Genomic DNA, 23,608 nt, shown 5'->3' with positions numbered 1-23,608 from the left:
CAAGCATGCTGCTGTCCCAACCTCTCCCCCTCATTTTACCCCCAGAAATTAGAGGAGCTGCTCATCAAAACTAAGAAGGAGAAGCCCACCTTCATCCCTTATTTCATCTGTGCCTGCAAGGAACTGCCCGGCAAGTTCCTCCTGGGATACCAGCCCCGGGGTAAACCCAGGTGAGCACTGGTGCTGAGGAGGTGCTGCCGCTGGGGCCCACAGACAGGCTAGAAGGGAGTTGTACCCCACTGGTTCTGCCTGCCTTTCTCCTATTATCTGTTCAGAAAGGAGATGGAGGTTGGAGGTGGGGAGTAAGGGTAATGATTTAGAGACAAAAAACAGATTCACCTAAGGAAGACATATTCATCAGCACTGAAAAAGGAGTTCCCTTCACTTCATTTCCTTACCAAGGAGTGATGGGAAACATTAGGCACCCTCTGACCTTACCGGCATGACTGGAGTGGCACAGTGGTCTCTTCTCTCCCTGTTTTACCTTCCCCAGGGCTCAACATATGGTGGTTCACTTGATGTTGCAGTGTCCTGACTATTGTTCCCACACTGAAGGGGTGGGTCAGGAGCATTTTTGTGTCGCCTGCTCTGCTCCTGTCTATATGTGACTGGCAGGCTGCCTTCCTCAAGGCATTCCTTTACTACAATGTATAGCTCACCCTGAAGCTGAAGGAAAAATGGTTTCCTTACCCTGCTTTCTTGAATCTCTTGCATATGCTGGTGATCACACCAGCCTTCTCGACATAGGCCCTGCTGCCATCCTCCCCTTGGCCCTCCACCAAGACATAGGCATTTCTCCTTTATGTATGTATGTATGTATGTATGTATGTATGTATTTATTGGTACCAGGGATTGAACTCGGGAGCACTTGGCCACTGAGCCACATCCTCAGCCCTATTTTGTATTTTATTTAGAGACAGGGTCTCACTGAGTTGCTTATTATCTTGCTGTTGCTGAGGCTGGCTTTGAATTTGCAATCCTCCTGTCTCAGCCTCCCGAACCCAAGCTGCTGGGATTACAGGCGTGCACCATTGTGCCCAGCGGCATTTCTGCTCTTACACACATACTGACCACATGAGATCCACAGCTTTGGCTATATTAGTGGGTTCTATTTCCCAAATGACAAGAGCCCTAGATTCTGGGCCCAACACTTGGACACATCCAGAGTGTTGTTCTCCTTTTCTGAGAAGCCTTTTCTGACTTCACCAACATGCCTCCAGAAGATAAGCAAGCAGGGCTCTGTGGGACTAGAAACTGTTCCATGAGGAACAGTCGAGCAAGCTGGAGAGCTATATCCAGAAACAGATTTGGCATGATAGCTTCCCATGGACTTCTTGCTCATTCGCCTTATGTGCAGAGTTCGTACTTGGAGAAGATTTAGTAAGCAGGTTTTGACTAAGTTAAGTGAGAACTTTGCTACACTTAGCATTGTCTGTTGGTTGTTATAAATTCTCCTTGACTGAGTATAATCTGTTTGGTGTTGTGGTAAGCTGTACCATGTTCACTTATTCCTCACACCCACCCTATGAATTTCAGTGCTATTATCTTCATTCTGCAAATGAAGTAGAGACTTGGGTTTACTTGGTGCAGCATCACTTAGGTGACAAGTGACAGAGTTCAAACCAGAACTAGACTTCAGTCTAAACCCAGAATGTCCATCGTTTGTTTTCTTTTTTTTTTTTTTTCAGTACTGAAGATTCAGCCCAGGTGCTCTCTACCGCTAGCTACATCTCCAATCCTCTCCAACCCTTTTTATTTTTTATTTTGAGACAGGGTGTCATCATGTTGCCCAGACTGACCTTAAACTTGGAATCCTCTTGCCTCAGCCTCCCAACCAGAGCCCATCCTCTTAACCACTTTGCTATTCTTAGAAGTATTCATTAAGGGCAGATTGACCACTTTCTAGGGGTCAGAAAGATGAATACTTTGTACCCAGGAAGGCCCTTCTGCTTGACATTCTGTGACCTCGGTCTCACCCTCACCATCACACTGCATCCCACATGGCATGCCTTCATCAAACCTTCCTCCACATCCTATAGGCAGCACACAAGGGCTGCTGGCTCCTTGGCCTTGACTATACTCTGCTGTGTGCAGCTCCCTTCGCAGGGTCAAAAACAGACTTTGTCATCTCTCCTTTCCCCTAGCAACCATTCTGGCTACTTCACATGGTAGACATCTGTTCTGGTCGCTCTCATAGAGGACTGCAAGTGGACTCTGATGCATGTTTCTTTCTAAAATCTCAGGATAGAATATGTAACAGTGACTCCTGAAGGATTCCGGTACCGAGGGCAAATTTTCCCAACTGTGAATGGACTCTTTAGATGGTTTAAGGATCATTACCAGGATCCTGTACCAGGTGAGTTCTGCTATCTCCTGACTTATAGGGTGTGGTTGGAGGAACACTACTCAAGTGATCACTGGCCTTCTGGAGGAAAGGGGAAGGGTAGGCTCTCATAGCAGCTGGGAGCAGGGAGGTTCTTCACTGGACCTGTGCAACTTCCCCTTCTCCCTTCTCCCATCTCAGTACCTCTTCTAGCCCCCGAATTAGGAAGCCAGAAATAGGTTTCCGTATGGACATAACTAACAACAGCCATTTCCTTACAGGTATCACCCCAAGTAGCAGCAGCAGAACAAGGACACCTGCCTCTATCAATGCTACCCCTGCCAACATCAACCTTGCAGGTAGGGTACTTGGGTTTGGAACTATGGAAAGACTGGAACTAGAGGAACTTTCACTTCTTACATGCCATCCTTGTCTTTATGTGCTTACAGATCTGACACGAGCTGTGAATGCCCTGCCCCAGAACATGACTTCGCAGATGTTCAGTGCCATTGCTGCTGTGACAGGACAGGGACAGAACCCTAATGCCACCCCAGCCCAGTGGGCCTCCAGCCAGTATGGCTATGGAGGCAGTGGAGGGGGCAGCAGCGCTTACCATGTATGTGACTTGGGGAGCAGGTTCCCTCATGGTGTGGGGAGTAGTAAGAGGGAACAGACATCTTCTGCCAACCCAAGTCCTATAGACATCTCTGGCCAACCTGCCACAAGGGGCTTCATATGCAGAGTGGGCTTCCTTAGCCTTAGGAACCATCTGCAACAGATGTTCCTTTTCCCCACCCCATTTGACTGGAAAGGGAATAAGAGGGAGCCTAATCTTTCAACAGAGTCCTTTGAGATCTTGGGAACCCTCAAGTAACTAGAAACTGAGGCATTCAAAACTAGTGGGTCTCATTGTGAGCCAGTGTCATCCCTCTGGCCTCCCTGTCCTTTTTAGAACCATACACAGCTCGGGGTCGGGTCAGCTGGGAAGCCCTTAGGTTGAGCCCACTCTTTCAGCCTGCCAGAAATTAACAGTGAATCAAAACAGACCCACTTATTGGTCCACATCTCTCCAGGTATTCCCAACACCAGCTCAGCAGCCAGTGGCCACACCACTAATGACCCCCAGCTACTCCTACACAACCCCGAGCCAGCCCATCACCACACCACAGTACCACCAGCTCCAGGCCAGCACCACCCCACAGTCTGCCCAGACCCAGCCCCAGCCCTCTTCCAGCTCCCGGCAACGGCAACAGCAGCCAAAGTAAGTATACAGACAGCGGCACAGGGCAGGTTATTAGAAGGAACAGATGTTGTCTGAATTTTGGGCTTAGCATAGGCAGACACTTTGGATCCTCGGAGCTGAGACCCATATTATGTCCCCAGAGGCACTGTTTTCTGGGGGAAGACCAAAGGGGTAGTGTGGCAGCTGGCTAGTGCTGCTTCTGCCTCACTGTAGCTCTGTACAGGTGTGAGTCCTTTTCTTCAAGGGTGGGTAGTCACCAGGGACTGGGCAAAGGCTTCCTTCTAGGGAGCCCTGGGAGAATGCGGATCTCAGTCACTTCCTTTCATCTTGCAGGTCCAACAGCCATGCAGCCATCGACTGGGGGAAGATGGCAGAGCAGTGGCTACAGGAGAAGGAAGCAGAACGGCGGAAACAGAAGCAGCGGTTGACACCTCGGCCCTCCCCAAGTCCCATGATCGAAAGCACCCCCATGTCCATTGCTGGCGATGCCACCCCGCTCCTGGACGAGATGGATCGATAGGGGGCCTGCTCCTCAGACTCTGGTTACCTCGAGGCTTTGAGGGGCCTGGTCGCCCACTGCCTCACTCCTTGCCCCTCCTTTTCTGTCCATAAAATGGCGTGAAATGACATTTTCTTTGGTGGTTAGCCTGGACAGGTAACAGGCTGACTGTCCTTGTCAGCTTGAGCTCAGTATATGCCAGGCAGCAATTCTCCCACTCCAGACCCTCATCAGCCGCCTGTCCTAGGAGAAGGCTTGGAGCGGGTGTGGTGGGAGGAGAGGGGAAGATGAGGATGAGAGTGAGCGGTTTTGTATTCTACTCCCTACAAGCCATTTTGAGCTTCTGCCCTCACCTGACTTTGGGCTGTGATGGGGTACCAAGCTCAGCATGTGTGTCTTCCCCAGCTCTTGTGGGGAGAGGGATGCTATTTATTCAGTTTGGGGCAGGAGGGAGAGGAAGGAAAGTATTTTTGATCCTGATACCAACATCATCGCTGTGGCTCTCAAAGCAGGATTGCAGGGGACATAAAGGGAGCAGAGTTAACCTGCTAGCCCCTGCCTGGCTGACCTTACCCACCTGCTGCTGCCACACTTCCTGCCTGTCATTTGAATAAACAGTGTTTCTACACAGCACTTGCTGAACCCTCTTCTCCAGCTCTCTGCTCTTCAGGTGGGTGGCTTTCAAAGCAGTTTGGAGCTCTGAGGCCTTCCCCAACAACTCTTCCTGATCCATCTGAGAAGTAAAGTTTCATAGAAGAGCAGGTAGCCTCTTCAGTCTGCCTGAAGTCACATTCCTACCCTGCTGTAATCTGTGCCACCACTGCTGTCTTAAAACTGGCTTCCCTTTCTCTGAATCCTGCTTCTTCAGTCTGTTGTGAGGACCACGCTAGGGTATGTGAACTGCTCAGCTCAGTGCTTGACACCTCATAATTGTCAGCTTACTGTTACTCCACTTGCACAGCTGCCCCACTGTGCCACAAGTCTTCTCTGGCATGTAGGTAATAGAACAGAAGTGAATCTAGGTTTCTCACCTAAAGCCCCTGCACCTCCCTCTCTTCCCCTTTCCTAACGAGGCCCTAGTATCTGACAACCTCTAAGCAAGTCAGGGGTTTCTGCCCCAATATGGTTCCCAAACTCATCTGCTTATAGTCACAAAGGCCCTGGAAGGAAGAGCTGGCCCAATCTAGAATAGGCCATTTCCCATTGCCCCTCTCCCCTCCTGAATTGGGACCAGCCAGCCCCTGGCTCTTGTCCCTTCCTCTAGCCCCACTGCCTTTTTTGTTTTGCACTCCTGATTGCTCCTCTGTTTTCTTCACAAGGGCTTCATCTCACAGCTTTGAGTCAGCGCTGAGAGATAGAGGTCCCCCCCCACCCCCGCTTGGGGCTCAACAGAAGCCAAAATGAAACCACTATTGCCCAGACTTGGTGAATTCCCTCCCTCTGCTTTTCTTCATTCAGATCTCTTCGTGTGTTGGCAAGAGCCACTAGAAGGGGCTGGCCTGCTAGGAACTCAATTCTTCACTCATCACAAAAGGTCTGCAAGGGTCTAGCAGGAGCTGGACCACAGTTGGGAGGTTCACGTCCCTGTGGTCCCATGAGCATCTTCCCTAGAACCACTTGAAGAGAGAAAGTCTAGGTAATGGCAAAGCAGGTGAAAAGGTCAGTTTGTTTGGGGTATTGCTGCATAGTGCTGCCTATACCAGAATTGAGTTTCATACACACCAGTCTCCCCAGGGCAGGAACCCACTCGCCCATCCGCAACCCAGATGTACTCTTCCACCCACCTCCCCATGGACTTCATTGAAAGCCAGATTGCTCTTTGAAACCCCTTTAGCCCCTGGCCCCTTAGCTCCAGTATGCCCAGAGCCCACTGCCTCACCAAAAGGTAGCCCTGTTAGAGGGAGAGAACAAGTAGCAGGGGGTCAGTTACAGGCTTGATGGCATTTATTCTTCACCCTGGGCACCCTGGCCTCAACTGAGATTGGGGTTGGACACTGGGGGAGATTTCCTCTTGGTCACTTTCCTGGTTGGTGAGGTCTTTGCCCTGTTCTTCTTGATCTGGGCAATGCACTTCTCTCTCTTCCTGGGTGATGATGACTCCACAATGTCGTCACTGGAGGGCTCTTGCTGCCCCCGGTCATTGTAACTGTCCTCACTCTCCAGGTCTTCCGGGCTTTCTGGGCTGGACTCCGACATCCTGGCCAACACTCTTGGGCTTAATGATCGGCTCAAGTCTGGAGGTGAAGACTCTGATTTCATTGGGCTCTTCTTCTTAGTCAACTTGCCCTTCTTGGCTTTTTTCTTCAGCTTTGTCTTCTCATCTGTCATCTCCTCCTCCTTGTCTTTTTCCTTTTTCTTCTTTATCTTCTTGATCACCTTGATGTCCAGGCTCTTTCTTGTGGGGCTCTCAGAGCGCCAGATGGTGATGGGCGCTGCTGAGTCAGGGGTCCCAGTGACTGTGCCTGGTTCAGTGGGCGTTGTGGTGGGTCCCACCTGAGTTGGGATGGGAGGCCTACTTTCTTCCTCCTCCTCTTCCTCTTCATTTAGGTCATCTGCCCCACATTCATGGTGGATGGGATGGTGGATCACTGCCACAGAGACAGGCCTGTAGCTTTTGCACCTGGAAGGAATGGGACAGGAACAGAAGGTTGACAGGAAGGGGGGTCAGTGCTCTCTGGAACCCTTTCCCCATCAGCCTGCCAACACTCACCAGCCATACCAGAATCGTTCCACACATTCTTCCTCTGGGATGCTCTCAAAGGAAGGGGTTTGAATGGTGTTGAAGCAGGTTGACCCCACATCACGGGAGCAGGCTGGGCCTGTGTCTTGGGAGCTGCTGCTATTGGTCTTCTCTGAGCAGTCCTTCAGCCTGCCACACACGGGACTCTCAGCCTGACTCCCACATCTCCACAACTCCCCAAGGGCTTAGAGAGACCAAGCTAGGGGAAGAGTGGGCTGCCTCCAGACTTGCTCCTGACTGCCAGATCTCCCCATTGCATTTGGAGCACAGCAAGGTTTACAAGCTGGGTCTGGGTTGGCAGCACCAGGCCAAAGCTGAAGAGGGAAACCTCAGGCTAAAGTAGGGAGGCACAGTGAAAATTTGAACCTGGCTCTGCCATGGTTCCTCTGAGGAAGGGGTCCTCACCTAGTATCACAGTCGCAGTGGCTGACAGCATGTACATGTAGGTTGTGGTGGCCATAGTCAGAGAAGGGGTGGATGATGTGCCCAGCACACTGCTTGTGTTTCCAGCAGCAGCTGTCAGTCTCCTTGCATTCACCTAAGAGAGGAGGGGTCTAGGTCACTTGGACAGCACAGCACACTTCAATCTTAAAGGCCCTACCAAAGTCGCCTGCTGTCACCCTCTACTCCCACCCTGAACTGTTCTACTTCAATAGTGGTAACTCTGCCCAGTAGTCACTGCAGGTCCCAACACTGCCCTGTCTACCATCCACTACATGAAGCTGCCTGTCCCTACAGACTCCCTGAAAAATGTCTGGTGCTGCATCTGATACACAGGAGGTCCTCTAAAGTCTCCCTTTCTGTTCTGTGACACCATACTACTTCCTTTCTCTCCCTTCTGTGGGAGCCCATCCATCCTCCAAGTCCCTCCACAGCAATTCACAGGGTGCCAGGTAGGGCAAGGGCCCTCTTGCTGTGGCACACTGGAGCCCTGGCCATGATCAGAGCCCACAGCCATGGGCTCAGTCCCTGTACCTGCCTTGCCTGGGTCCAGGCAGCCTCCATCTGACCCTCATGACCTCTGATGCACTCCAGTCCCAAGGCCTGCAATGGTAAGGCAGAGAGGCCTGACCACTGTACAACATGGCCCTTGCCTGATCCTTCTGACTCGTCCCTCTCTTGTGGCCACCTCCCTCCCCCACAAATTCCTTTTCTTCTCCCTCCTGATTTCTTCCTTTCTCTCCCACATGCCACTCCATTCTTCTGTTATCAAGTTCCCCCGCCCCAGTCCCTAGAACCACAGAATTCTGAGCAACACCCCAGCCTTGCCCCTCTATCCTGTTAGTCATTAAAGATGCCAAATCTCCTTTCCCAGGGCACAGGGAGAAGACATTAGGGTAGAAACTGGGGCTGGGCAACATGCTGGAAACACATCTTCCTCTTGTGCTTAGCTATGGAATTTCCCCACTGCCTCCTCTTTGACCTTGTCTAGGGTTCCAGACCACCATTGGCTGTCCCCTCAGCCCTGTCTAAAAGGTAAGCCCTTAGGTGGCTCAATGTGTCCCAGTTGAGAAGCCAAAGGTCTTCCCCACCTGGCAGAGACAAGGGGCCTAATGTAGGTTCCTCTATAATGGGCTATACCCATGTGGGTCCCATGGATGAGACTCAAGGCAGCCTAGCAGGGGCCACTGTAGCTGGCTAACTCTCACTAACAGGCCACAAGGATTGTGCCTTCATCCAGCTCCCAGGAGGGATGGAACTGGGTGAGACCTTACGCAGGCCCCCACCAGGAATTCAGGAAAAAACCCACACTAAGGGTATGGAAGTCCAAGTGGCCATAAAGTGCTTGATATAAGACCATGGCATGGTCTAAGGCTTTTGCCACATTCCTCCTTCCTTCCCTTTCCCCCACAAGATCGTGAAGCTCCCCGATCCCCATCAGTTCCCTGGCCCCCTTGGTAACCTCCTTTCCTTTCCTCTTATGCCCTTTCTCTACCCTAGGGGAAAATAAGGGAGATGTATGTGACAGGACCTTAAAACATCATTCCCATTTCAGGTTTCTTTGGCACTGCTGAATTGGAAAAAAAAAAGGGAAGCATAAGTGGCATATGCCCTGCTTGAACCTGCAGTCAGACAAGCCTAAATTCAAGTCTGTTACTTACTAGCTGGGTAAACTAGGGCAAAACTTTACTTCTCTGAGGCTTTGTTTCCTTATCCACAAAATGGGATGGTAGTAATATCTATTTGCAGGGTTGTTGGTGGAGGGACTAAATTCACATATATATTCCTATACCATACAGTGCTCTATACAGGAAAGGGGTGATTATGGCCTTGAGGAATGGCACCTCTTTGGCATGGAGTGAAGAAGGGGCAGCTGGGTAACCCCATCAGGACCAACAGCACCTTCCCTTCCTGCCTCAGGACCAGACATCCTTCCCTCCACCAGGGTGTCAGCTTTCCCAAATAAGGGGTGGCAAGGACCCCTGGGGCCAAAGGTCTCCTGGACCCACCTTCAGAAGATAAGGTAGATGCATCAGTGCTGGATGCCACACGAGCCAGCAGATGTCCTCTCTCCCAGCTGGGTAACCTGTTTATATCTGAGAGAGTACAGAGTGGCAGCAGCTACAACAGCCCCCTCCCCATGTCATTCATCTACCAAACATTTCCTGTGTCAGGGCCCAGTTGTATCCTAAAGATGCAGTGATTTTAAAAAAGAAAAAAAGACCAGTCCCAGCTCTCAAGGGGCTGAGGAGGCGGGTGAGAAGAGGGATGCAGACAGAGGGGGGAGCACAGAACAAGGGCCACCTACTAAGATGGGAAAAGAGCATCACCAGAGCTGAGAAAATGATTAGGGATGGGTCAGGGTCTAGGCAAAGAAGGGCAGCTCCAGAACTTGTCCCAGGAATGTGGAGCCTGGTCAGAGGATGTACCTGAGCAGACCTTCAACTTTTGTGATGCTGGGGGTAGATTCCAGGGCCTCATGCTTCCTAGGTACTGAGCTATACCCTTAACCCTAGTTTTGTTCTCTGAGGTACTAAATTAGAGCCCTGCTTAAGGAAAGGAAGCTGATTGCTTAGGGTCTTCAACAAGTCTTCAGTGGCACTTGGTCATCCTTCTACAGGTCCCTGGTCAGCTCCTATTTGCCACAGCAAAGTACTCAGAATTTATTAAAAGGATGGAATGAATGAATGAATGAATAACTTCAAGCACTCATTTGAAACTCCTGTATTACTACTCTTCCTCTTGGCAGATAATTTCACCATCACTTTCTGTGACTACTTCTACCCACATCAATTTCTCCAGCCTGGCAAAGTGGGGTCCCTCTGCTCTCCTGCCCAAATATTTATACCCTAGGTCTTCCCAACCAGAACATCACCTTGTTCACTGGCTTTTTTCCTCCCCCTTACAGGCTATGAACATCTTTAAATAAAATATTCTATCACCCTATTTCTCCCTCTACCACTGTATATCCACCCCCCACACCATTTCCTTTTCAAACCAAGTTTATTTATGCATTCATTAAACAGACCTGTATTGCATAGCCCCACTAGGCACCAAGTCCAGGCCCTACCTTAAGGAAGCTCAAAAACTCCCATCTCTTTCTTCCAATTTAGCCATCTACAACATGGCAGTCATCTGCCCCTTTACCAGAATAACCTAGGCAAAGGCCACCAGCAGTTTTCCAAAGCAGAGCCCACTGGCCTTATTCTTACCTGACCCTGTTGACCAATCGATCTCTTCTGCAAAGTCTGTTCCTTGGGTTTCCATGACAGATCACTCTCAACTTTCTTTTCGTTCAACTAACTTTTCAGTTCCTGCCCCCCATGCTGTCTCCTCTGCCTATGCTATACCCCTTATATTGGTGATTACCAGGGTTCTGTCTTTGGCTGCTTCCTCAGAAGAGTCAACAAGTCAGTCCTGGAAAATGTCATCCACTTCTATGGTTTTAACAGCCACCATTAAAATAAACCTGGGTCTCTAATTTAGACCACTTTTCCTATCTTTCCTTTCCTTTCTCTTTCCTTCCTTTCTTTTTTGTGGTGCTGGGTTAAACCCAGAGCTTCCCACATGCCAAGCAAATGCTTTCCACTGAGTTACACCCCCAACCCCAGATTGCTTTTCTGAGCATACACAACCAATATTCTCTGGGATGTTCCCAAAACATCTTCGTTTGTAACAGGGTCTCACTAAATTGCCAAAGCTGGCATTGAATTTGCAGTGACTCGTGAGGCTGAGACAGGAGGATTTTAAGTTCAAAACCAGTCTCAGTAACTTCCAGCCTCAGTAACTTAGTAAGACCCTGTCTTAAAATAAAAAATAAAGCCAGGCATGGTGGTAACATGCCTGTAATCCAACCAACTCAGGAAGCTGAGGATCACAAACTTGAGGGCAGCCTCAGCAACTTATTAAAGCCCTAAGCAACTTAGCAAGACCCTGTCTCAAAATAAAAAATGAGAAGGGCTGGGAATGGAGCTTAGTGGTAAAGTACCCCTGTATGTGGGCTGGAGTTGTGCCTCAGTGGTGGAGCACTTGCCTGGCATATGTGAGGCACTGGGTTCAAGGCTCAGCACCACATATAAATAAATAAATATTTTAAAAAGTACCCCTGTATGTTCAATTCCCAGTACAAAAAAAAAAAAAAAAAAAAAAAAAATCTTAAAATCAGTGTGTCCATACAGATGTACCATCCAAATCTTGTATCTATCTTTTTTTCCCTTTCTTTTCTTTGTCTTTCCCTAGTACTGGGGATTGAACCACAGACACTCTATCATTGAGCTACATCCCCAGCCCTTTTTAAAAATTTCAGATAGGGTTTTGGCTAAGTTGCCCAGGCTGGCCTTAAACTTGTGATCATCCTGCCTTACTTAGCCTCCCTAGAAGATGGAATTACAGGTGTGCACCACCATACCCAACTTCTTACATGTTTTTCACATGAGACACCTCAGCTAGAAATCTCACTCATTTCCACATCAACTTGATGACCAAGTCTTGTCAATGCCTACCTATCCCTACATCTGCCTCTGTCTTGAGAACTTCATCATTTCTAACCTAGAAAGCCTGGCCTTCCTGCCTTCTGTCTCACTACCCTAATCCAATCATCACAATGTAGCCAGACTGAGTCTTCTGGAATGCCAAATGGTCTACTACATTCCTCCTTTTCAATAGCATTCTGCTGCCTTCAAGATGAAGTGCGAACTCCTTATCATGACAATAGTACCTCCCACAGCCTTCAGGCTCTGATTCCTTCCTCTGTTGTCCATTTTTTCCACTCATTCATCCCTCTTTACACCCCTCACTCCTCCATTCCTTCTCTCCTCTCAGGCCCAAGAAACACCTGCTCATCTTGGGAAGGAAAAAGAATTGGTCACATATGTCTTTTGCCCCTTTAACCTACTACCCTAATACCTTAACTTGTGACATTCATGTATTTGCTCAACTGTAGGTCCTTAAAAGTAAGGTCCATATTTCATCTGCCACAGAGTCATGGAAAGTGCTTAGAGAATGTTAGTTGAAGCCAGACAACAGTGGCACACAACTGTAATACCAGTGACTAAGGAGACTGAGGCAGTTTCCAAGTTAAAAACGAGTCTCAGCAATTTACCGAGGCACAAATAAACTTATCGAGACCCTGTCACTAAAATGTGTGTGTGTGTGTGTGTGTGTGTGTGTGTGTGTGTGTGGCTTAAGATGTGACTCAGTGGTTAAGTGACCCTGGGTTCAATCCCCAGTACCAAAAAAGAAAAGAAAATGTTACTTGATTGAATGAGTATATTAATAGAATAGAAAAAGCCCCTATTGGAGCCACAAAAAGGCATTGGAGATACTGTCCATGGTTCAACTTCAGGGGCTTTTTGTGGAGAAGGAAATGCTGGACATCAAATCCAGGGCCTCACACATATTAGGCAAGCACTCTACCACTAAGCGTCATCCTCAACCCCACTGGGGGCTTTTCTGGAGAAGATACCCAAGATGTACACTTTCACAATGACAAGTTCTGCCCTAGGTTTTGTGTGTGTGTATGTGTTACTGGGGATCAAACCCAGGAGTGAGGGGCACTCTACCACTAAACTACATCCCCAGTCCCTTTTATTTTTTTATTTTTATTTATTTATTTTATTTTATTTTATTTTATGTGGTGCTGGGGATTGAACCCAGGGCCTTGTGCATGCGAGGCAAGTGCTCTACCAACTGAGGTACATCCCCAGCCACCCTTTTATTTTTTATTTTGAGGCAGGGTCTAAGTTACTGAGGCTGGCCTAGAACTTGTGACCCTTCTGCTTCAATCTCCCAAATCACTAGGATTATAAGCATGTGCCACTGCATCCAGCTTTTAAAATATGCCCTTAAAGTCAGATGCTGTGCTGCATGCCTGTAATCTTGCAACTCCAGAAGCTGAGGCAGAAATATTGCAAGTTTGAAGCCAACCCTGGCAATTTAGTGAGACCCCGTCTCAAAATTAAAAAAATAGGGCTGGGGTTGTAGCTCAGTGGTAGAGTGCTTGCCTAACGCATGTGAGGCACTGGGTTTGATCCTCAGCACCACATAAAAATAAATAAAATAAAGGTATTGTGTGTCTCTCTACAAATAAAAAATAAAATATATTTAAAAAAATAAAGGGGTGGGGGTACAATCCTTGGTACCCCAGAGGTACAAAACTTGCCACGCATACATAGAACCTGCGTTCAATTCTCAGCACTGCAAAAAATAAAATGGACTGGGAATGTAGCCTGGTGGTAAAGAGCCCTAGGGCTGAATTCTCAGTACCAAAAACAGATGCCTTTGAAGACTGGGAATAGTCCAGTAGTAGAGGGCTTGCCTAGCATGCATAAGGCACTGGGGTTCAATTCTCCACGTACTGGGTGCAGGAGCAGGGGAGACTTTGATTCTAAATTCTATGGACGGGGACACAAGACTCAGTATAAATAATTTGTTCAAAAGATATGTTAATGGATGGCAATGGTAGGCTACAAACTCAGGTCTTCCCAGCTCCATAACCTGGGCTCTTTCAGTCCTGTCTACTTACTGTTAGCTGGGGAGACACATACAAACATGAACTCCATAGCTAATTTTTTTTTTTTTTTTTTTTTGGACTGAGGTTTGAACCCAGGAGTGCTTAACCATTGAGCAACATTCCTAGCACTTTTTATTTTGAGACAGGGTCTCACTAAGTTGCTGAGGCTGGCCTCAGCCTCCCAGGTTGCTGGGATTATAAGCATGTCCCATTGCACCCAGCTCCAGCTGAGTCTTAAACTCAATTCAGTTCCTTATCCAAAAATCTGTCCTTCCAGTTTTCATCTACAACACCTCCTTTTTTTTTTTTTTTTTTTTTTTTTTTTTGCGGTACTGGGGATCGAACTCAAGGCCTTGTGCTTGCAAGGCAAGCACTCTACCAGCTGAGCTATCTCCCCAGCCCAAGACCTCCTTTTTTATTTAAAGTAACTTTATTGATTTTATAAGACTCATAGAATATCTTTTGTAGAAAATGGTAACAATATACAGAATACTATGAAAATCTGAAAAAAAAAAAAAAAAAACCAGAATGCTAACCCTCCCAGAAGTAACCACTGCTAATGTTTTATTGGAAATATTTTCAGAAGTCTTCCTAAATACACACCCTCAACACTACAAACTCACAAACACACACACACACATACACCAAGCACACTGTTAAATATATATCCTAAACATACATAAAATACATTATGACTATATATATTTATATTGCTAGATTTGAATATAATTTTAGTATGTTTCCCAAAGGTCCATGTGTTAAAGTTGATTCCTCCATGTGGTAATATTAAGAGGTGGTGGACTTTAAAAGGTAGGGCCTAGTAGAAAGTAACTAGCTCATTGGGGGTGCTCTTTCAAGAGATTAATGTGGTTTTCATGGAACCCTGTTTAGTTCCCAAGAAAGTGAATTGCTCTAAAAAGATCAAGCTTGGCCCTTCCTTTCTCTCTGGCTTCTTGTCTTGCCACATGATTTCTCCCTCTTGTACATGTTCTGGCCTACAACACCTGCTTTTCAACTACAACACTGCTAATTCCTTACTCTAAGTCTAGGTCAGGATCAAACTCTGCTCTGACTTCACTGGCCTAGCTCTCTCCAGAGTCATCATGAAAGAACTTGTTTATTCTCCATTAATTCCCCCAACAAGCTGTGATAACCATCACTTGTTTGTGGAAGGGATGAAGGCCAAAAGTAGGAGAGGAATTAAGTGACTCTCCTCAGATTTGAGAAAGGCAAATTTGCTCTTTTAAATCCTTCCCCCATACTGTGGGCAGGACCCAGGGGCACTCTACCACTGAGCAATATCCCCAGACCTTTAATTTTTATTTTGATACAAGTTCTCACTAAATTGCCCAGACTGTCCTCATATTTGAGATTCTTCTGCCTCAGCCTCCCAAACAGCTAGGATTGTTGGTGAGAGCTACTGGCGCCTGGCTGCTATTTTTTTGTGGCAGTGCTGGAACTGGAACCCAGGATCTCCTGTCCAAAGCTAGGCAAACTCTGTACCTTTGAGCTACACCCCAGCCCCAGGAATTGCTCTTCAGTCCCACAGAAAACAGGACAATTCCGACTGAAGCAGCAGTCCAGAACTCCTGCAGCAGCTGGACCCAGTGCTGTGGCTGGACACATAAGAAACTGCCTAAGGAATGAGGAGAGGTGATAGCCTGAAAGAAAGTGATGCTAGTGGTCTCTTGCTTGGTGGGGCATTAATCCGAGATTAGAGGCCTAATTCAACTCACAGATGATGCTCATTTGTAAAGTATCCTCCCGGTCCTGGGGCCGAGGAGCTCCCCAGCCTTAGAGGCACAAGGAATTGGCACCAGAGTAGCCGAAGGGGTAAGGGAGGGGTAGGGAGGAAGGAAGGAACAAGGAAAGGAGGGAAGAGGAGAGAACAAGGGAGGCGATGTACCCCCGGGTCTCCTTGGAAAGGTCTCCCGGCCCCGCCCCCATCTAGAGGCAATTGTGATGTCACGTGTGGAAGCCACAGACGCCTACCCGCCTTCAAGGTCAATGGAACCGCTCGCCCCAGCTCCTGGGTGGGCAATGGACCATGGGCTCCAGCTAAACCCAGCGCCTCAAGAGTGGCGGCCTGGGCCTGCGGCTTCAGTGCAGCGGTACCTTCCAGTCTAGCCGGGCGTTGCAGCTATAGCTCCAGCCAAGATCGCAAGCCAGCCTCAGGAGTCCACGGCTCGACCTGAGCCCGCCCCCGACTCTAACTCCGCCCTAGTCTAGGCTTTGGCCCCGCCTCCTTCGTCAGGAGCCAACCTCCCGTTCTACACCTTCTTAAGGTCCTCAAGCCAGCCCCCGAGGCATGCCCCGATCTTCTGCCCCGCACCTCCTTACCGCTGCTCTCACTCTTGTCCCAGACGTGGGTCTTGCAGTCAGTCTCTTCCTCAGTCCATCTTTCAATTGTCAGTGTCGTCCTAACCCACATCGCTCTCAGCCCGGTTCTTCCACGGGACTCTTCCTCGCGGAGTCCAACCTCGAACCTCAGCTTGGCGGAGCCCTCCGTCCAGTCGTAAGCTCCAGTCTCAGCTTCGCCCCAGTTCAGACCCTAACTCCGCCTCATGCTTGCCCAGTTCCCCCGCCCGCCTCCCCCCTCCCCGCCCTAGGCTGCGTTGTCTTCCCGGCCGGGGTCTAAGCGTCAGCCGCGTTCTTCATCCGGGGCCTCCCGCTCCTCCCAGGCCCCTCTTTGTCACACCTTTAACGCCAGCTACCCACACCCCCCGCCAACCCCTTACCTCAGGCCTTTACCTTACAGGCCCAGCCTTCAATCCCATCCCTACTTTCTTCAGACCCAGGCTTTGGCTCCGCCCTAGGCCGTAGCCCCACCCCTAGCCCAGCCCCTGGCCCCGACCCAGCCATTCTCGGAACCTCACTCCCCCGCCCCTCCCCGCCTCTCCGAACCCAGCCTTAGCCCTTGGCCCCACCCCTGCCCTCCTGGCAAGCGACTGCCTCTGAGCCCCCGGTTCTCACCGCTGATATCCCAGATTCTCCTGGGTCGCTCCGGCTCGGGCAGGAGGCAGGCTCTCCTCTGCCCACAGCCTCTCTGCTGGAGCAGAAGGCCGAACTCTCTCGGAGGACATGATGGCTCCCATCCGCCCTATGGCAGCGGAGCCCCTGGGTCGCTCATCATGGCCACCCCAACTCCAGCCCTCAACGTTCCCTCCCGGCTGCCGTGGAGCGCTTGGTCCTAGATACCATACTGCCCAATAAAGAGTCGGTTTGTATCCCATAGTCTTTTCCGGTCCCGAGAGCAGGGCAGGCTGCATTCATGGTAACTTTATCCAAGTAACACAACCTTTACATGTTTATCACACACAGCAACTCGGAAAATCCACTCGCCACACACAAACCTTATACAACATGCACACACCCCTCATATATTGTACAGAACACGAAATTCCCCCCCACAGCAAACACAACAGCACTTTGGTACGGGTTTCGCGCACACGCGGAGTTAACAGGCTTTGTGCAAGGCAAGAGAAAGGAGCCCAGTGCTATGTGGGAAAAAACAATTATAGGACAGTGTGTGAAAATCAGAGCTGCCTCAGACATTCCACACACCACACCTCCCAATTTCTTCTAGTACCATCTTCCACAGCCTCGGTATGCCTTAAAGGGCAGAGAAGATAGGAAAAGATGGTATTTAAACCTTTTTTCCTCCAGGGTCATCAAGGCCTTGGTATCTCTGTTGCCCCTGCCTGATCCCAGCTTTCTTTCCTCCAGACCCAACTCCTGAGTGGGTCCCAGGTCCTCCCCACTGTAGTTCTAGACAGTCTAGGACCAGCAGGGAAGAGGAAGCAGGAGGAAGCCAACCAACCCTTCCTGGACATTGTGGCTGGGTGGAAATGGAAAGAGGCATGGCATGAACTGAGTCCTTGCTGAATGGGAACCAGAATCTATTTGAATCACCATCCTCGTTGGTCTCTCAGAATGACACTAGTCCTCACATGTACCCCTCTGTTGGCCTGCATATCAGAAGCAATCCCAGTCAATCTGACTTAAGGTTAGATGACAACAGATAGCCAGGGTCTTGGTCACTCTTTTCCATATAATAGTGTTTTGGGGTTTTATTTATTATTATTATTATTATTATTATTATTATTTATTTATTTATTTTGGTATCATGGATTGAACACAGGGGCACTTAACCCCTGAGCCACATCCCCAGCCCTTTTTATTTTTTGAGACAGGACTTTAAAGTTCTGAGGCTACTCAGGGCTCCATTAAGTTGTTGGCTAAATTATTGAGACTGGCTTTGAACCTGTGCTCCTCTTACCTCAGTCTCCAGAGTCACAGGAATTACAGGCATGTGCTATGGTGCCCAGCTCCATTATAGTAGTTAAGAGTTATGATGGGCCTGGTAGCACAAGCCTGTAATCCCAGCTACTGGGAAGACTGAGGCAGAAGAATCAAAAGTTCAAGGTCAGCCTGGGTAACTCAGTGAAACTTCATCTCAAAGTAAAAAGTGCTGGGGGTATACTTCAGTGGTAGAGCATTTCCCTCACTTATCTAGCATGTACTAGGCCCTGAGTTTGATCCCCAGTACAGAAAAAAAAAAAAAAAAAAAAAAAAAGTTAAAGTTTTTGAGTTCTTTCTATGTATGTTAGTGCTTCATTCACACCACCTCATGAATTCAGTATTATTAATCCGCTTTGTAAGATAAGGAAAGTGAAGCACAGAGGATAAGTGATTTGCCTGTGCTCTCAACATTAGTGAGAGTGGGAACAAGAATTCAAACACAGGACAGGCAATATGCATCTAGATCCAATTATGGAAATTTGGAATGGGAGGCATTTGGGGAGATGGGACCAAAGGAAAGGATTCTCAAATTCTCAAGGTCAGACACTCAGATCTTATTTTGTAAGAGTCTCCTGAGCTCCCCTCTGAGGTTCTAATCTTCCTTAGCCCTGAACCCTACATAGGGATGGCCAGAATTCTCTCAGGGGATTGCAGTCCCCAGTGGTTCATTCTACATTATTCATCCCCAGCAAAGGACTCCGGCCCCCAAAATGCTAGTAACAAAGATTTTAATGCATAAGGCACAGTATAAGTCTGAAGTCATTAGGCATCCTCATACCCAAAGGGCCCAGCAGGCAGAGCAAAAGCAGCAGAGTCACTGCCTCCCTCCCCACTGATGGACACACTGGAGAGCCCCCAGAAGAGTAGGGGGATCCAGTCTTTGGCATGATGCCTGGGGGGCAGGTAGTAACGAGCATGGTCCCAGCTACCCCTCTGTTGGGGTACTGCCACTAAGGGGCAGTTCTTTGGTCTGGAGAAAGTTTGTGTCAAGCTCTGTGGGTCAGGGTGACACAATGCCCCAGGGATGTACAGTCTCTGGACAGTCTTCTCACCCCTCAGGGACAACACGTGGGCTTCTTTTTGCTGGCAGTTAGGTAGAGGTTGCTGTCATCACTATTGATGCCTGAAGAAGGACAAGAAATACGTGAAGCAGAGACTGCAGTTCCCCTGGCTCCCTGCCACCCTCAACCAGGTGGACACTCACGGACAATATCTCCAATGCGCCGGGCCCCTGATTTCTCCAGCTCAGCCAGCACATTGGCCTCAAATGTCAGTGCTGCCACACGGAAGAAGAATTCTCGGACATTCTCACCTGACATGGGGAGCAGATGGGTGCTCAATGGCAATGCCAGGTCTGAGGCATTGGGCACAGCTGGAGGTATATAAGTGAGAAGACAGGTAGGCAGGAGTGTGGAAGGCCTGAGGCCTCCACTCACCAGTGAGAGATGAAACTGCCCAGTACTCAGCTTTAATCTCTTGGGCCATCTTGATAGCATCTTTCTCCATTAGCGCATACTGAGCAGAAGTCTGTAGGAAGGTCTGAGTCAGATGTGGGGGATCCCATCATGAAGTTGGGAAGTCCCCCCATTGGCATACTCACACTCAAGTCCTTCTTGGAACCCACGAGGAACAGAAGCACATTGGAGGGGTCATTCTCCTTGAGTGCATCAGCAAGCCACTGCCTGCCACAGATGGTGGACAGGAGTGGGGAAAGAGTGAGCCTGACAGTTTCCTCCCACCAACTTATTTATAGGCCTAATTACTTCCTCTGGTCCTAGATGCATTCTTTCTGCCTCCCCCAACACCCACCTACTCTGGGGATTAAATCTGGGGCCTTTCCTGTGGTAGGCAAATGCTCTACCACTGAACTATACCTCCAACCTCCCTAGATGCATTATTATTCTCTGACCACCCTCTTTTCTGAACCTTCCCTTCCCAGACCTTCCCATTATATGAGCATCCTCACATACTTGGTATGTTCCAGGGACGCCACATCATTTAGGTTGAAGACAATAATGATGGCTGGAAGAATGGCAGAAACAACCGCAGGTTGATAAGGAAGACACCACTGGCTCAATCCCCCACCCCCCACACTCTAGATCAGAGGCTCAGAGCACTCTTAGACCCCTGTGCCCCAAAATGGTCCAGCCCCTACCTTGAGCTCCGCGGTAGTAGGTTGATGCAATGCATTTGAACCTCTCCTGTCCAGCAGTGTCCCAACTGGAGGAGAGAAGAACCCAGGTACTTAGGGGCATGAGTATAGGTGTTGGGGCGATAGTTGGAAGGGATGGAGGAATTACTTACAGTTGGAGACTGAAGGGGACACCCAACACTTCAAATCGTTCCATCTCAAAGTCCACGCCAATGGTAGCCTTGTAATTCTTATCAAAGGTGTCTTTACAGAACCTGAGGAAACACCAGATGCTCTGATCTGTGGTCCAATGTACCTTGCTAGGTTTGAGTCCACCCTAGACAAGCTCCAGCACCCTTACCTATTAATGAGGCAAGTCTTCCCCACTGACAGGTCCCCTACCACAATGACCTTGGAGATCTTAAATCTGCTGGACACAAGAGTGAACAGGGTGAGTGAACACCAGCTTTTTACACTAAGGGGTTTTGTTTTTGTTTTTTTGTTTTTGTTATTTTGATAGGATCAAACCCAGGACCTTGTGCATGCTAGGCATGCTCATTACCACTGAGCTATACCCCCAACACTGAGTAGCTGTGTAACTTTGAACAAGTTACTTAGCCTCTTTGAGCCTGAATGTCAACACTTGTTAAGTGGAGATTTAGCATATATTTTATTGTGTTGTTGTGAAGGTTAAAATAAAATGCATGTCCTATATTCTAGGGGTGTCTACACCCTCTCCCCATTTTAACATTTCTCTAATCAGAATGCATCTTTAGTGATGGTGTTTTCTATTTAATAAAAGACTACAGCATCTGCTGGGCACGGTAGCACATGCCTGTAATCCCAGTGGCTCTGGAGGTTGAGGCAGGAGGATTTAAAGTTTGAGGCCAGCCTCAGCAACTTGGCGAGACCCTAAACAACTTAGCAGGATCCTATCTCAAAATAAAAAATAAAATGGGCTGTGGATGTAGCTCTGTGGTAATGTGCCTCTGGGTTCAATTCCCGGTTTAAAAAAAAAAAAAAAAAAAGGACAATAGCACCCAACACACTGCCTGGCACACAGAAAAGTCTAACTTAATGATGGCAACTCATTACTATTACTCTCCTCCCTGGCCTTTTTTTGTGCTGGGGATTGATCCTAGGGGCGCTTTACCACTGAGCTACATCCCCAACCCTGTTTATTTTTATTTTGAGACAGGGTCTTGCTAAGTTGCTAAGATGCTCACAAAGTTGCTGAGGCTGGCCTTGACTTTGCGATATTCCTGCCTCTGCCTCCAGAATAGCTGGAATTACAGGCTTTTTAAAATCCACAATGAGACTTGTCCCGGTAGGCAACATTGGTCCCTTCCCTGGGGTTCAAGAGATGGTATGTGACCATTTCTCCATGTTGAACACCTTCTCATGTCTGAAATCCACCAACCCCATTCCCTGCAACTCACACAACCTTGTAAGGAAAGGAGAGAACAGGTTGGGAGGAAAGCAGGCTTAACAATGGAGCTGGCAGGGGCTGCAATGAAGCCCCACGAGTGTGGTTGTGTACCCTTGCTATGTCTACAGGGTTTCCTGGGTCTTCCTTTCGCTGTATGGGTATCCCTAACTCACCCCACGGTGCCTGTCCGGTGCTCCTGGCAGGCGCAAGTGACGCGGGGGTGGAAGTCTTTGCGCACGTGCAAAGCGGCCTCCTTCCTCAGGCACTGAAAAGGATGCAAGAGAATGGAGCTCAGCCAGACTCTTGTCCCGCAATCAAACAACTCGAGTGGGGGTGGGGTGGGAAGCGGACCACCCAGAAGCAGCAGGCCTTGCTGGGCCGCAGGGCTGGCCGCGTTGTCTAACAGGTCTGGTGCCGCCTATTCCCCGCCCACACCCCACTGTAGCCAGAAACCCGACGTGGCCCTGGCGCCTACCTGGGGCAGCTCCGCCAGGACGCGGTCTCTCCGCACCGGCGCCAGAATGTTCATCTTGCCTGTGGACTTGCGGGGCACCCTGAGAAGGCGCCGAAGCCTGATCCGCCCCAACGGCCCGGGTCCGTAGAGACCCGACAATCACCCGTGGCCGAGGAGTCCCGACTATAACTCGGGGCCACGGAGAGCTGACCGGAGCCCGCGGCCTCGGAGATGCTACGACCACCGCAGGCCACGGGGAGGAAACGAACACCTGGGGCCGGGGAGAACCCACAATCACCCGGGCCCGGGGCGTCCCAAAGACGACTCGGGGGCGGGGAGACCCCTCGGCCGCCAATTGGGGACGGGGAGTCCCCTCCCGGTGGGGACGAACCCGCGTTGATCCTACAATAACGCGGGGCCGTAGAGTTCCTACGATAACACGGGGCCGCGGAGACCCGACGACAACTCGGGGCTGAGGAGGCCCTACCATAACAGAGCGGCCTGGGGGCGCGGAGCGGCCCCGCCACACGGGGTCAGTGTGGGCAGGGGCGGCGCTGCCAAGGCCGCTAGAGGAAGGGGCGAGGGGCCAGGTCCCGCTGCAGGGCCGCCAGTCCCACTTTGCTCGCGGTCCGCTAACGCTGTAACATGATCCCCGGAAATTCCTGGAGAAGGGCCGCCCCCTGCCCCTGTCCCAGCGGCTTCCAGACTAACAGCCCGCCCTCGCCTCCCCCTCTGCTCTCATCCCCACTACGCTGCCCAGGCTCTGGCTACCCCGCCAGACGCCTCACCCCACACCAGGACCGCTCCCACCCAGGCCGGAGCCCATCCAGATCAGGATCCTCTAGGCCGTTCTGCCCTGCACCTCGGTACTGGGCTGCATCTTCCTGGAGACCCTTACCCAGCTGAATTGGTGATGGGTAATCAGTGATTGCTGCGCAGCATCTGGAGAGGACCGCTGGGAGGGGAAAGGGGGAGAGAAGGGGCCCAAGGAGAGGCGGCGCTTCCCTCCTCAACTCCAGGCCTAGGACATGACTCATAGAGTCTGCCCCTGCTCGCCCTTCTGCCCTGGGAGGTAGGTGTGGAGGGGGAGAACGTAAAGGATGCCAGAATCAGAACAAGCGGTCCCGGTGGGCAATCGTCCGAAGTTCGATGTCTTTTCCTTCAAAGCTGCTATGTAGATCTAGGGGTGGTAGGTCTGATGACCAAACTGCCTCCCTGGATGGAAAAGGACTAGGTGGCCTGAGAAACTCTGCCCTTCGAGTTGTCACCATTCTGGGACGCGGGGACTCCCCTCTGGTAGGGGCGTACATTTTGCTCTCCCCTTTAGAACCCTCCTCTCTCCGTCCCCAACCAGGACTTTTCTTTTTTGCAAAGGCCTGCAGGATAGAAGAGAGGCTGATTTCACCAACGAAGGGGACATCTGGCTCTAGAAGAGAAGGGGGAAGACAGAAATGACGAAATGGGGGAGGGCTAGACACAGACTCTCAGAAGAAAATTCGAGCATTATGAAACCTTGCTGTATGTCAGGATCTGAA

At 49.8% G+C, this 23,608-nt stretch overlaps 3 protein-coding genes across 8 annotated transcripts in view; 1 reads left to right on the top strand and 2 right to left on the bottom strand.

Moving 5' to 3' along the window:
- Supt6h (SPT6 homolog, histone chaperone and transcription elongation factor) overlaps positions 1–4,195 on the top strand; it is a 32,668-nt gene extending 28,473 nt beyond the window's left edge. For both annotated transcript variants that reach the window (XM_047543951.1, XM_047543953.1), the window contains 6 exons: positions 46–170; positions 2,244–2,356; positions 2,605–2,682; positions 2,773–2,939; positions 3,397–3,584; positions 3,900–4,195. In XM_047543951.1, the coding sequence (XP_047399907.1) occupies positions 46–170; positions 2,244–2,356; positions 2,605–2,682; positions 2,773–2,939; positions 3,397–3,584; positions 3,900–4,086 (858 nt within the window). In that variant the 3' untranslated portion in view covers positions 4,087–4,195. The remainder of the gene's footprint in view (positions 1–45; positions 171–2,243; positions 2,357–2,604; positions 2,683–2,772; positions 2,940–3,396; positions 3,585–3,899) is intronic.
- Positions 4,196–5,908: 1,713 nt separating this feature from the next.
- On the bottom strand, positions 5,909–16,388 carry Proca1 (protein interacting with cyclin A1). 3 transcript variants are annotated; one of them, XM_047543954.1, is made up of 5 exons: positions 16,098–16,388; positions 9,256–9,342; positions 7,211–7,343; positions 6,776–6,934; positions 5,909–6,685 (listed from the first exon to the last, which is right to left on the bottom strand). In XM_047543954.1, exons 1-5 carry the CDS (start codon positions 16,186–16,188, stop codon positions 6,037–6,039), a joined length of 1,119 nt encoding a protein of 372 aa, XP_047399910.1. In that variant the 5' UTR covers positions 16,189–16,388; the 3' UTR covers positions 5,909–6,036. The 3 variants fall into 3 exon arrangements, with proteins under 3 accessions (XP_047399910.1, XP_047399911.1, XP_047399912.1); XM_047543955.1 differs by lacking the exon at positions 9,256–9,342 and having other exon boundaries at positions 5,917–6,685; positions 16,098–16,381; XM_047543956.1 differs by lacking the exon at positions 6,776–6,934 and having other exon boundaries at positions 5,959–6,685; positions 16,098–16,371.
- A 2,382-nt stretch (positions 16,389–18,770) lies between these two features.
- On the bottom strand, positions 18,771–23,201 carry Rab34 (RAB34, member RAS oncogene family). Of its 3 annotated transcripts, none has more exons than XM_047544824.1 (11): positions 22,972–23,196; positions 22,095–22,344; positions 21,793–21,884; positions 20,552–20,620; positions 20,364–20,465; positions 20,215–20,279; positions 20,030–20,081; positions 19,660–19,741; positions 19,496–19,586; positions 19,264–19,371; positions 18,771–19,182 (listed from the first exon to the last, which is right to left on the bottom strand). In XM_047544824.1, exons 2-11 carry the CDS (start codon positions 22,146–22,148, stop codon positions 19,115–19,117), a joined length of 783 nt encoding a protein of 260 aa, XP_047400780.1. In that variant the 5' UTR covers positions 22,149–22,344; positions 22,972–23,196; the 3' UTR covers positions 18,771–19,114. The 3 variants fall into 3 exon arrangements, with proteins under 3 accessions (XP_047400780.1, XP_047400781.1, XP_047400783.1); XM_047544825.1 differs by having other exon boundaries at positions 20,552–20,617; positions 22,972–23,189; XM_047544827.1 differs by lacking the exon at positions 20,552–20,620 and having other exon boundaries at positions 22,972–23,201.
- Between the last annotated feature and the right edge of the window lie 407 nt (positions 23,202–23,608).

The sequence above is a fragment of the Sciurus carolinensis genome, chromosome 3 (genome assembly GCF_902686445.1).
Source record: "Sciurus carolinensis chromosome 3, mSciCar1.2, whole genome shotgun sequence".
NCBI classification, from domain to species: Eukaryota; Metazoa; Chordata; class Mammalia; order Rodentia; family Sciuridae; genus Sciurus; species Sciurus carolinensis.
Note: the sequence above shows the minus strand (reverse complement) of the source record. Positions and strands in the feature narration are given on the sequence as shown.

Excerpts from the sequence above, each read along its gene's own strand:
- Proca1 (XM_047543954.1), bottom strand. The coding sequence starts at position 16,188 with ATGTGGGTTAGGACGACACTGACAATTGAAAGATGGACTGAGGAAGAG. Across the intron at positions 6,935-7,210 it reads CACTGCGACTGTGATACTAG|GCTGAAGGACTGCTCAGAGA; the intron begins GTGAGGACCCCT and ends CGTGTGTGGCAG. Across the intron at positions 6,686-6,775 it reads GAACGATTCTGGTATGGCTG|GTGCAAAAGCTACAGGCCTG; the intron begins GTGAGTGTTGGC and ends CATTCCTTCCAG.
- Rab34 (XM_047544824.1), bottom strand. The coding sequence starts at position 22,148 with ATGAACATTCTGGCGCCGGTGCGGAGAGACCGCGTCCTGGCGGAGCTG. Across the intron at positions 20,621-21,792 it reads CACCGGACAGGCACCGTGGG|CAGATTTAAGATCTCCAAGG; the intron begins GTGAGTTAGGGA and ends TCTTGTGTCCAG. Across the intron at positions 20,280-20,363 it reads GTCCCCTTCAGTCTCCAACT|TTGGGACACTGCTGGACAGG; the intron begins GTAAGTAATTCC and ends TCTCTCCTCCAG.